The following is a 13,234-nucleotide window of genomic DNA, read 5'->3' as shown; positions in this document are numbered from 1 at the left end:
TGAGGGTTAATGACCGGTCATGATGTGGGAGACATCGAAATATAACAGGCCTGCATTTTCTTTTTGTTTCTTTCTTTTTGCCGTTAGCACCTGGGTTAGTTAGGATCTTCTTATTTTTGGGTTTTTACGGATGAAAAACAAACGTTACGATCCTTGTTTTTTTTCTTTTTCTGCTTCTTCCTCTTCTTTCTTTTTTTTTTTGTACATTCAAGATTATATCAACAAACCGCGTCTTTGTGTTCCCCCCCGAAAACTGAAAATTACTTTAAATCCTGCCTGAATGTTTTAGCACAAGAGGAAATAGAGTCGACACAGCTGGACGGAAACAAATATCGCAAACGTTGCCTCAAAAATACTAAATTTGACATCAGAGACTTAAATAAAAGCTCATATCGGACTCAGGTTGACCCTAAAATGTCACGTTAATACCTGTAGTCACGAGTAAAGTAGCTTCAAAATGCTAAATTGTGCTAAAAAGTGATCTGATTTAGTTTAGTTATTGTCCAGAGACTTAATAAAAGTTCAAATTTAGACTCAGATTGACACTAAAACTTCACATTAATACCTGTAATCGCGAATAAAGTAGCTTCAAAATGCTAAATTGTGCTAAAGTTATGTCCACAGAGTAAATAAATGCTAAAATTTAGACTCAAATTGACCCTAAAACATCACGTAAATACTCGTAGTCACGATTTGTATGACCTGTCGAGATGAATCGTAGCTACAAAATGCTAAATTGGGCTAAAAAAAGTGTTTTAACTGCATCATCAGTTGCTTCCAACACTGTTACTAACTTTACGTAATGTCCAGACAATGACGAAGCTAAGCTAACGAAACTGTAAAACTTCACTGCTGGATTTAGTCTCAGTTTAAGTTTGACACTGTGGACAAAAATCAAACTAAATCAGATATCAAGAGACTAAATAAAAGCTCAAATTTGACTCAAATTGACCCTGAAACTTTACGTAAAAACTTCCGATATAGCCTCCAGACAACGACAAAGTTAAGCTAACGAAACTATAAAACTTCACTACTGGATTTAGTCTCAATTCAGGTTTGACACTGTGGACACAAATCAAACTAAATCAGATATCAGAGGCTAAATAAAAGCTCGAATCGACCCTGAAACTTTACGTTAAAACTTGTGATATAAACTTGAAAGAAGCCTCCAGACAATGACGAAGCTAAGCTAACGAAACTTTAAAAATTTCGAATTTCGAGGTTGAAACATCTTCGTGTTTCCGTCCAGCTGTGTTGATTCTGCCTCTTGTATTTCTTCTTTTTCACTGCTGTTTATTTAATTTATTTTTTAGCTAAACTGGGATTATATAAAAGGGACTGAAACACGTTAAGCTAAATCAAGTTCAACATGTTCTCACCGTCAAAAATTGCTTTTTAAAAATCTTCTTCTAAGCTGCTCTTTTAAAAATATGATGAAATAGTTTGTTAGCTACGTACGAGCAGATATATAACGTTAAGTTTGACTTGTTTTTTTATCTTTTAGGAGTTTGGGAATCATCTCAACTCTGTGACTGAATGACAAGAACATGGAAGTCACGGTGAGTTTTTCTTTTTTAACAATCGTCACTTTTCTAGACCTAAAAAAAAGGAAATGTTATAATTGTAAGAGATTTTTTAAATAGTGTTTTACTTGGTTAAAGTTTAAGGAATGGTATTTTTTTGTAAATGAAGCCAATTTTCATTCTTTAAATCCCCCCCCAAAAAAGCAGAATTACAAAAAACAGCAAAGAAATGTCTCAAAAAACAGATTCCTTGCTGCTCTTCTGATCTTTTAATATACTTATGCTTTGATCTTAGTCTTTTTACTCTTTTTAAAAGATATTTTAAATGAAGCAGCAGTCTGAGGTCTGAGGAGAACATGCAACACTTGATTTAGCTTAACCACCAACTTTAAAACTGATTCAGTCTCCCAAAAAAATAAAATAAAAGAGGAGAGCACTTCCTTATTTCCTTATCAATGGCTTTCACCTGTAATAATCGAGGGGAGGTGGGGGTGGGGGGGTATAAGGTAAGGGGGGGGGGGGGGGGGGGTAGGTGAGGAGGACACTGAGACGGGTGCAGATAAAACACATTGGTGGGCTACAACCAACGTTGTATCATTCACTCAACAATGACTCCTCTGCTGCAGCTTTTTCCCCAAAAATCACACAATGGCCCTCTTTCCTTAAAAAAAGACAAAAAACAACCTGATGCTTAAAGACCTACTGCTGTGTGTGTGTGTGTGTGTGTGTGTGTGTGTGTGTGTGTGAAAGACACCAATGAAGAAGAAGAGGAGGAGGAGGAGGAAGAGGGGAGGTGTGGTGCTTTTATCTGACTTTGTAACCAGTGTCGTCTTTTTTTTTTTTTTTTTAAAGCGAGACGACACAAATTTTATCGTAAACAAAAAAAAAAAAAAAAAAAATCGCATTTAACGATATTTTTAAAGAAGCAAAAACAAGGGTTGACTACTTTTTTGATAACAGCTGCCAAAGAGGGGAACCAAATCGAACACTAACAACCAACACCACAACCTTTTTACCTTTTTACTCGTCAACAGGAAACAAACAAACAAACGAACGAACAAAAAAGAAAGAAAAAAAAAAGCCAATCACGAGATTTTTCGTTTTTATACTTTTTCTCCAAATATTTGAAGATATTTTTTATTGTGTGATGCTTTTTATTTTTTATTTATTTATTTGTTTTTTTTATTGTTTTAAAATGTTTCCACTGGTTATAAAGTCAAAGCACCGGGCAAAAAATCTTCTGAGTTTAAAAAAAAAAAAAAAACCTCAAAATCGTAACCATGACAACAAAAAAAAATAAAATAAAAAAACTATACTGTGCACTTTGATTATTATCTCTTGGACCTTTTATCTTAAACATTTAACCCAATGCTAAGATTGCACCTTATTTCAAGTTTTCAGTATTTTATTTTAACCATCTAAAGATCGGGACTTCGCCTCGTCGCGTTTTCGTAACAAATAAAACTTAAAATTTTTCTTCCTTTTTTTTTCTTTTCTTAAATCAAAGCTTATTATTTCTGGAGGTTTTTTTTTTCGTCCTCTTTTTTTTTTTTTAAACACAACAAACAGTCCCTCAGTTTTTCAACTCACAGTCGTTAGCATATAGGCAAGTATCACGCTCTCCTCCTTTTTTTTTTTTTTTTTTTTTTTTTAAACCACACATAAAAATGAGTTTCAGGTTTTTTTTGTTTTGTATTATCAGATTTTTGGTGATAATAATCATTTGAAGCTTGGTTTGTGACCTCAGCGCTCTTATTTTCTTAATTTCAACACGTCTGCTGTCTGTCTGGACTCATTAAATATCCTTAAAATCTTAATTTAGATCCACTAAAAGAAGTAGAAGAGGTGAATGGAGGTGACAAATATAACTTTTAACCCTTTATCAGGCAAATAAAGTCATTTGGTAACTTCCATACACATCCAAATTAGCCTCCCAATGCCTCTTTTTGGAAAATGTTTCACCCTAAAAATTAAAAATTTGGAGAATCAACATGTAATATCCCCAAAATTACTCTCTAGGTTTGACATTTTTTAATTTATATTTTTTTTTAAAAAGGGTTAGAAGAGCTGAGTGGAGGCGACAGCTTGCAGAAATATAACTTTTAACCCTTTATCATTCAAATGTTGGTCATTGTCATTTGGTAACTTCCATACTCTTCCAAATTAGCCTTTATGAGAGGTTGTATGTGGATTTTTTTTTAAATATATAAAGACTTTTTACCCTAAACTGACTTTGATTTGCAATATATAAATGAAAGAATTTGAATAAAGTCATCTACTATAACCCCAATAACTCTTTAGGTTTGAAATCTTTGAATTTATATTGTAAAAAAAAGGGTTAAAATCCAACTTTGAGATGAGTTTCATCACTGCAGACAGACCTGAGCGCTGAGGATCACAGATTACGGGGGTTAATTATTATTATTAAGTGCTTCTTCTTCTTCTTCTTTTTTTTGGGCGGCCCCTAAACTCAGTTTTATGTGTGGTTCCTCAAAAAAAAAAAAAAAAAACACACTATGCACTCTTTTCTTTTTTTCCTCCATTCACAAAAAGAAAGGACAAACTTAAAAAAAGAAAATGCACTTCCTCTTCCTCCTCTTCCTCCTCAACATCAACTTTGGTCTCTGGTTCTGATCGGTGACGTTTTGCCATTTTTACACAATTGGCAAAGAAAAAACAAAAAAACCAACCAACAAATAAAAAAAAGAAAAGAAAACCAATTCCAGCAAAGCAAAAAACAAAAAACAAAACAGATAAACTCTACAGTTAGTATAAAAGCAAGCCTTTTATCCTTCTTTAAAAGACTTTAAAAACTGTCCCCCCCCCCTCCCCCCTTCTCAACCCCCCACCCCCTCCCCCACCCTAAAACCCTTAAAACCCCTCAGCAGCAGTCTACATGGAGGAACACTTTAACAAAAACCAAAAGTGTCCGTTGTCTCGTTATTATGCTACATTATTTTTGCTTTTATCGTTACGGAGAGAGAGAGAGGGACACAACACATGACATCATCATCAATCAATCAATCAATCAATCAATCAATCATTTCCTCCTTTTCTTGTATTTTTTTAAACCACAAAACTTCAAAAAAAAAAAAGGAGGCGTGGTCTGAGGTGGAAAAATGGGAATGTTTAGTTGTTTCTCGTCGTCATTCGTGTTGGTTTCTGGGTAAAAAAAAAACAAAAATTAAAAAAAAAGAGAAGAAGAAAAAAGTCTGAGCTGGAGTTTTAGGTAGCAGCGGGTCAACCTGAAACTCTTGACGTCTCCTCCTTCGTTTCCTTCCTTCCTTCCTTTTCCTTCTTTCCTTCGGTCGTCTATTATTATTATTATTATTATTATTATTATTATTATTAATTTTTTTTTTCACATTCACAAACATTTAAAACTTCCTTGTGCAAATCAAGCAGTCTTTAGAAAGAATGCCCTCCGAAATTGTTCATGTAAAAATATATATAACTTCAAAAAGGTGGCTGACGTGTGTGTTGCAGCAAGTGTTTAAATCTTTTCTATCTATCTATTTTTTTTTAAAACAACGGTTGGGGGAGGGGGGGGGGGAGGAAGAAGGGGGTCTGGTGTCTGGGTTTGTATTTCGGCGGATCCCCCCTCCTTCCTCCTCCTCCTCCTTTTCCTCCTCTTCCTCCTCCTCTCTCCAAATCAAAGCAACAAAAAGAAGAAGGTAGAGAGAGGGAGAGAAGTTGCTTTTCTTGTCTATATTTGTGGTGATATTTGTGGAGGAGGGATGGATGGATGGATGGAGGGAGGGGGTAAAGTTTGTCCGAGGGGGGTTTCCGGGGAGGGGGGGGGGGGGTTCATCTGCGTCCGGAGGGCATCTGTGCGTAGACGGGGTAGGCGAGGCGCACGTTGAGCGAGTCGTTGTGCTGCACCAGGGAGGTCTGGTGATAGTGGAGCACCAGGTCCTTCAGGCTGCTGTACAGGTTGTAAGGCTCAGCGAAGCCGAAGCCTCGAGGAGTGCTGTAGATGACGCAGTGCTTCACCTCGCCTTCAACGCTACACAGGAGGAAGAGGAGAGAGATACAGATTAGAGGATGGGTCATTATGGCAAAAATCTAAATTTAATTGAACTTTTAACCTCGAGTACGATTAATGAAGGATTATCTCCACCCTTTCTTTAGTTTAGTATTTTCCATTGCTGCCCTCACACCATATTTTTCCTTCCTCCCTCCTTCTCGCTTTCCTCCCTTCCTTCTTTCCCTCTTTTCCTTTCTCCCTCCCTCCTACCTTCCTTTCTTCCTCCCTTCCTCTTTTCCTTTCTCCCTCCCTCCCTCCCTCCTACCTTCCTTCCTCCCTCCCTCCCTCCCTCCTACCTTCCTTCTTTCTTCCTCCCTCCCTTCCTTCCTTCCATCTTTCCTCCCATCTTTCCTCCCTTCCTGCACACCATATTTTCCCTTCCTTCCTCCTTCCTTCTCGCTGCTCAATTAATCAAAATTTGATCGTGATTACGATTTAGGGGCCAAACGATCTCAAAACTATTATAATTATATTAATATTAATATATTAATTATAATTTACTTTGAATTGTTAATTTTGACAAGAGTCTAAAAGTAGAAGTCCTTGCACTCAGAAATTATTAAATCTATACAAAATTTAAGACTTCTTTGGAGTCTTAAGGGAATAAAGTTTCCTATAATAAAGAGTATCTTCTAGTGCAGTTCTTTAAAAAAAAAAGAAAGAAAAGGAAATGACTCTGGCGCTGCTTATAAACTATAAACACAACTAACTAAAACCTTAAGTGCTTGTATCAAGTTATTTCCTTTAATTATCCTCTAAGGAGATTTTAATGATGAAGAGGAAACACAAATCTTCTCTGTTAGTGTTCAAATCAATCAATGTGTCCTCTGACTGTGATTGAGAGTAATAACTTAATGTCTCTTTCCATTTCTGCTAACTAACAATGAAACAGGAAGTGATAAATGCTACCTGCTAACTCTTTCTTAACGAGGATGAGACTTTTTGAAATTGTGTGATTTGCTTGTTTTCCATGTTATTGAGATTCCAGATGTTGTACTCTAGCTGTACTCACATGACGGAGCAGGCGTAGCAGCCTTTCTTGCTGCTCTCCCGGATGAGGAACGCTCCGTCCGGCTTCCCGATCAGCAGCTCCTCGGCCTGCGTCCTGTTCAGGTCTCCAACGAACCAGCTCTTCTCGTCGTAGTGAGGCAAGTTCTCGTCCTCCTCGGTCACAAAGTAGCCTCTGCTTCCACACGCAAGGTTACATAGTCAGAGAGAGAAGATAGGAACTTAACTTCATGATAATACAACACTGTTTTATCTCATTATCAGCTAAAAGAAAAGAAGAAGAAACAGAAGAAGAAGGTGAAGAAGAAGAAGAAGGAGAAAAAGGCGAAGGTGAAGAAGAAACAGAAGAAGAAGAAGCAGAAGAAGAAGAAGAAGAAGCAGAAGAAGAAGAAGAAGAAGCAGAAGAAGAAGAAGAAGAAGCAGAAGAAGAAGAAACAGAAGAAATAGAAGAAGGAGAAGTAGAAGAAACAAAAGAAGAAACATAAGAAGGTGAAGAAGCAGAAGAAGAAACAGAAGAAGAAGAAGAGGAAACTCACTCGTCAGTGTTCTCGTTCTTGATTCCCAGCCAGTCGTTAATTCGTTTCTGTCGAACTCCTTTGTGATTTAGCCAGCTGTCGAAAAAAAGAGAGAGAGAGAGAGAGAAAGAGAGAGAGAAAAGCCATTAATATTACAACTAGGAATCAGTGTAGAAGAGTCTCGAGGTTTAAAAAGATGCATGAGACTCAACAAATCGAATTTAAGAGAGAGAGAGAGAGAGAGAGAGAGAGAGAGAGAGAGAGAGAGAGAGATCTTGGTAGAATGGACAGAGGAAGTTTCTCAGAAATCAAACTAAACTGGAGCAAAGAGTTCCTCATTAAAGCTGCTTCACATTCACTGGCTCATCTATCTGCTTCATATCGATGTGATTGGATTAGAGGCAAACAGTCACTCTCTGGTTATTTTTAATCTATAAACCGTTTTTATAATTGAGTTTTCAGATAACTGATAATGTGATGTAATAACTGCTGGAAGAGTCACAAGATGATTTATTAAGTTTATTCATTCAGAGGTTTTAGTGGATTTGTGTTTCTGACACACTAATAGATGTAATAGGTGGTGTTTTACTGTCTCTTAACCCTCTCCTCTTGTCCTCGAGGAAAGGAAGGAAGGAAGGAAGAAGGAAGGAAGGAAGGATGGATGGCAGAAAGAAGGAAGGAAAGACGGAGGAAAGGAGGAAGGAAAGAGGGAGGGAGGGAGAAAGAGACAAGGAGGGAGGGAGGAAGGACAGACGGAAGGAAGGAAGGGAGGACGGAGGAAAGAAGGAGGAAAGGAAGGAAGGAGAATGGCGGAAAGACGGAGGAAAGAAGGAAGGAAAGAGGGAGGGAGGGAGAAAGAGACAAGGAGGGAGGGAGGAAGGACAGACGGAAGGAAGGAAGGGAGGACGGAGGAAAGAAGGAGGAAAGGAAGGAAGGAGAATGGCGGAAAGACGGAGGAAAGAAGGAAGGAAAGAGGGAGGGAGGGAGAAAGAAAGACAAGTAGGGAGGGAGGAAGGCAGACGGAAGGAAGGGAGGACGGAGGAAGGAAGGAAATAAGGACAGAGGAAGGGAGGAAGATGGGGAAGGAAAGGAAGGAAGGAAAGAAGGACAGAAGGAAGGAAGGAAGGAAGGAAGGAAGGGGGATGGATGACTGAAAGAAGGAAGGGAGGAAAGAGAGGGTTACAGTCACCTCCAGTTTGTCATTGAGCTGCTTCACATTCACTGGTCTATCTATCTATCTGGTTAATATCTATATGATTGGATTAGCTGAAAACAGTCACTCCCTGGTTATTAATAACTGCTGGACGAGTCACAAGATGATTTATTAACTTTATTCATATTCTAACTTTTCTCTGAATTTGTGTATTTCTGACCCACTAATAGATCTCCCTCCTCGCTGCTGTTTTACTGTCTCTTAACCTTTGTGTCGTCCTCCAGGGTCAGATTGACCCTCGCTGTTCTGACTGTTCCTTCCTTCCTTCCTTCCTTCCTTCCTTCCTTCCTTCCTCCCTGCTACCGTCCTTCCTTCCTTCCTTCCTTCCCTCTTTCTTCCTCCCTTCCTTCCTGCTCCCTTCCTTCCATCTTTCCTCCCTTCCTTCCTTCCTCTGTCCTTCTTTCCTCCCTGCTACCGTCCTTCCTTCCTTCCCTCTTTCTTCCTCCCTTCCTATCCTTCCTTCCTCCTCCCGTCCTTCCATCTTTCCTCCCTTCCTTCCTCTGTCCTTCCTTCCTCCCTGTTACTGTCCTTCCTTCCTCCCTACTACCGTCCTTCCTCCCTCCCTCCCTTCCCTCTTTCTTCCTACCTTCCTTCTTCCTCCCTTTCCATCTTTCCTCCATTCCTTCCTTCCTCCCTCCCTCCTTTCCTTCCTTCCACAGAACAGACAGCAAACTGGCTGCTGGATGCCATTAAATCTGACAGACTGGTCCTTTAATGGGTCATATCAACCAGGACTTAACAGCATCTGTAGCTGTTGAACTTCTGGAGTTAAACTGAGATACAAGCAGTGGATAGTTGGAGAAATTGTGATGCTTGATTAAATCATTCATGAAGGAAGAAGAACAACGTTTCCCAGCTTCTACGATTTGCTGCTTTTATCAGTTTTTAAATCATTTTACAGCAAGTTGAATATTTGTGAGTTTCTTAAAGCTGGTTGGACACAAACTTTCTGTAATATATCTGACAGACTGGTCCTTTAATCTGGAGTCTTCTACTCTGTTTAACTAAGAAATAGGGAGTTAATGATTGATTAATTGACTGCTTTCCAACTTTCTGCAATGTGCAGATTTGCTGCTGTTCTCTGTTGTATATTTTTGAGTTTCTTACAGCTGATCTTACACAAACTTTAGGTGCTTTTGGGAATATTTTTCATTATTTTCTTGATTTTTAGAGACAAAAATGATGAATCCATTATGAAAAATAAATGTATGGTGTCATTTAAAGGGTTTAGGAGTCTGAACAGCTCCTTTTCCCTTTAGTCCAGGTTTCAGTATTTAGACTTCTCCTTCTCTCTAAAGGCAAACATGCTTTTCAGTCATGTGTCTTCTTCTTTCTTTTTAAATCAACACAGCTCTCCACAGAGGCTTTCTAACTGTGTGTCATGTTTTACTACAGATCCAGGATCATGTGAGATTATGATTTTATTAAAGAACCGAAGCTCATCAATAAGTTTCAGTCTATTTAAACCACTGAGCGTGTCCTGGACTCTCCTCTCTCGTGTCCTCACAGTGTTTTCTCTCTCTATACTCACACTAGATACTGGTCCCTGATCTTGCGGAGCTGTATGAGGTCAGGCTTCAGGCTGTTCATCTTCTTGTCCGTCTCGCGGTTGTCCATGGCTTGTGTCTTCAGGTCCTGCTCCAGCCGCACCTTGCTGTCGTGGATCTCTCCGAGCCGAGACTTGAGCTTCTCGTAGTTCATCATGATCCGCTCGATCTCTTTGTCGTTGCCCTCGCGCCGGAAACGCTCGATGTAGTCCTTGCTGTAGCGCTCCTGCGTGTGGCACTGCTCCTCGAAGATCTTGATGGTCTCGTTGAAGGCTTCGATGGCCGTCCGCTTCATCTGGATCTCCTGGAGGACGAAAGAAGAAGAAGAGGAGGTGAGTGTCAGAAACATCTAAAGTACAATCTGAAACAGGCGGGGGGTTCTGGTCCTCTGAAATGAGGCCAACGCGGAAGTAACTTAGAACTGCATTCTATCAAAAGGCCACCAGGGGGCGACCGTCTCTATACAAGTCAATGGAGAATTCACCAACTTCTCACTTGATTTCTAACCTCAGTAAACGTTTTCAAAATGTGTTTATGGTCTCAATCGCTAGTTTAAAGCCTTCTTCAATGCAGTATGATGTTCATTTGGGACATTTTGGCCTCCCTGATTTTATATGTGACGATAAAGCAGGGTATGCATTAGGGCGTGGCTACGTCCTGATTGACAGGTTGATTGACCAATGTCCTCGAGATCCAGCCCTCGCAACCATAGCAACCTCCCCGCTCCGCCCATGGCTCCACCTCATGCCCATATAAGTAGAATCCGTGTTTTTATTTTTCCCAGCATGCACCTGAAATTTTCAAGATGGCGCTGCCTAGATCCGAAACTATTGGCTTCCGAGCAGCAGCCCACAAACCAATGGGTGACGTCACGGATGATATGTCCATTTCTTTTATACAGTCTATGGTCTGAAAGCGTGAATATCTGCTTACCTGCGACGTCTTTGTGTATTCTTCGTACAGTCTGTCGTACTCTTTGCTCTTCTCTTGGTACTGATTGTGGTATTCCTGCAGCTTCTTCCCCACAGCGTCAATATTATCCTCCTTTACCAGCTGGTCCTGAGGAAGAAGAGGAAGAAGAAGAAGAAGAAGAAGAGCGTTAGAGGACGAGGAAACAGGATTATGAGATGTGAAACAATGACGAGCTTTTTGTAATTAAGGACAGGGAAGGGGGAGAAGTGTGTGTGTGTGTGTGTGTGTGTGTGTGTGTGTGTGTGTGTGTGTTTGGTCCTTTCACCCCTGATTCTGCTTACTGAGCTATGACTTCTGAGCAGGCTCGTTAATAAAAAACCACCCACAATGCCCCGGGTTAGAAAGGGAAGGGAAGAGAAGGTGTGTGTGTGTGTGTGTGTGTGTGGTTGGAGATATTGCATCGCTCTGAGTAATGACTCGCCGGGGCAAACGAGTGAAGAACGAGGGAGGGAGGAAGGGGAATAAATGCAACGGCGGGCCCTTTGACACCGCAGATGTGTGTGCAATTATTTAGGGAGCAGCGGCGGCGGCCAGCGGGGGCAATCTTTCAGCGAGCGGAGATCCTGCTGCCGCTGCACTTTGGAGAGGAGTGGAAACACCCAGCGAGAGGAGCCACGAGGTGAAGGAGGGAGGGAGCGAGGGATGGAGGGAGGGAGGGAGGAGAGGGGGGGAAAGCTAATGACTTTAGACATAACTCAAACAAACTTAATTATATTCCTGCAAAACAAATCAGGTAAACTAAACATAGCCTCATTAGTTGGGAAGGCTCCTAAAGAGATGACTCATATCTCTAGAAGAATAAAAGTGAAAAGAAATAAAAAATGTCATCAATGAAGAATTTAAATCAACTAAAGACAGAATAGTGAGGAGGAGGAGGAGATGAGGTGATGATTTAACATTTAAAAAAAGGGAAGAATTGCTTGTTATCTTTCCTATAACTCATTTTTACTGGGATCTGGGTGGGGGGGGTGGGGAGGGATGTAACTATCCCCACCCTCATTCATTACCACTACTGAGGTGCCATTGAGCAAAGCACCAGTCTGTCCAGCACATCAGACTGGTTTTACTGGGCAGTTTCCAGCTGTGAATGTGTGAATTTAACCCTAACCCTTTATAAAATATACTGGGAGCTAACATGTGTTTGATTTATACGTTTGTTCTTTCAAAATAAAAGGTCAATAATAACACTTCCTGGCTGCTGTCTGTTAAATTAAACTATGAAGAAGATAATTTAGGTACTGAATCTGTATCTAAATTAACTTAAAGTACTGAGAGCTGAAGTTTAAAGGTGAGAAGCGGCACTACAGGTGTGTCTTTCTGTGTGTGTGTGTGTGTGTGTGTGTGTGTGTGTGTGTGTGTGTGTGTGTGTGTGTGTGTGTGTGTGTGTGTGTGCCGACCTGCTGGAAGCGGGAGATGGGGTACATGAGCTTGACGTCCAGTTTGGTGTTGTACTGAGCCAGAGACTCGTGTCTGTAGTGGCTGATGAGCTCCACCACCGAGCCGAACGTCAGCGGGTCCGAGAAGCCGTACTTCCCGTCTCGGTGGTAGATCTTTATCAGCTTGTTGTTGCCTCCTTTCCTAAAAAAACACAAAGAAAAGCCATATTTAAAAAAAAAAAGCTTTACAGTGTCGAGAAATCGTGTTTAAAAGCATCCTGGAGTGACTCAGTCCCTCATCAAGCACTCTTTATTTCCAGTGCAGTGGGCCATTTGCTCCAATTTACCACTATGCTGCGTAGGCAAAACGCTTCTCAACACATGATTTGCCCTCAATCTGTAGTTAACTAGAGGAATGGCTGCATAAAAGTAGAGCCTGAGAAGTAATCTAGCGCTCCTTCCAGCCCCCATAAACCCCCCCGACTACCCCCACCACCCCCCAAAAAACCTGTATCTGTGCAGTGCTGTTACCTCAGTGTGAGCGTGTAGTCACCCTGCATCTTTGTGGAGGCGTCCCGAACCAGGAAAGTCCCATCAGGCATGTCTCTGAGCTTATCGTTCACCTCCTCCCTGAAGATAAAACACACAGCAGAGAGAGGGTGAGGAGGAGGTGGAGGAAGAGGAGGTGGTGGTGGAGGAGGAGGAGTAGGAGGAGGAGAAGGAGGAGGAAAAAGAGGTGGAAGAGGAAGAGAAGGAGGAGGAGGACGACGACGAAGTGGTGGAAGAGAAGGGATAGAGATGGAGGAGGAGGAAGAAGAGGAGGAAGAAGAAGAGAAGGAGGAGAAGGGATGGAGGAGGAAGAGGTGAAGGTGGAGGAGGAGGAGGAGGAGGAGGAGGAGGAGGAGGAGGAAGAAGAACAAGAAGAAGAGCAGCAGCAGGAGGAGGAGGAGGAGGAGGAAGAAGAGGTGGTGGTGTTTGACTTGATGCAGTGATCCGTGCACACAGATGGTGTTCATTTAAAACGCCTGCCTCCAATCATCAGTGGCGGCAGGC

At 41.0% G+C, this 13,234-nt stretch overlaps 1 protein-coding gene across 1 annotated transcript in view; it reads right to left on the bottom strand.

Moving 5' to 3' along the window:
- Window positions 1-5,330: 5,330 nt before the first annotated feature.
- The window catches only part of LOC128362334 (phosphatidylinositol 3-kinase regulatory subunit gamma-like), a 278,822-nt gene continuing 270,918 nt past the window's right edge, over window positions 5,331-13,234 (bottom strand). Inside the window, exons 7-13 of the mRNA XM_053323076.1 lie at window positions 12,713-12,811; window positions 12,203-12,383; window positions 10,767-10,892; window positions 9,818-10,137; window positions 7,095-7,169; window positions 6,563-6,733; window positions 5,331-5,529 (exon numbers count right to left, since the gene is read on the bottom strand). Of these exons, the coding sequence (XP_053179051.1) occupies window positions 5,331-5,529; window positions 6,563-6,733; window positions 7,095-7,169; window positions 9,818-10,137; window positions 10,767-10,892; window positions 12,203-12,383; window positions 12,713-12,811 (1,171 nt within the window). The remainder of the gene's footprint in view (window positions 5,530-6,562; window positions 6,734-7,094; window positions 7,170-9,817; window positions 10,138-10,766; window positions 10,893-12,202; window positions 12,384-12,712; window positions 12,812-13,234) is intronic.

This window comes from Scomber japonicus, chromosome 7 (assembly GCF_027409825.1).
Source record: "Scomber japonicus isolate fScoJap1 chromosome 7, fScoJap1.pri, whole genome shotgun sequence".
Classification (NCBI taxonomy): domain Eukaryota; kingdom Metazoa; phylum Chordata; class Actinopteri; order Scombriformes; family Scombridae; genus Scomber; species Scomber japonicus.
This window is presented reverse-complemented; position numbering and strand designations above follow the sequence as displayed.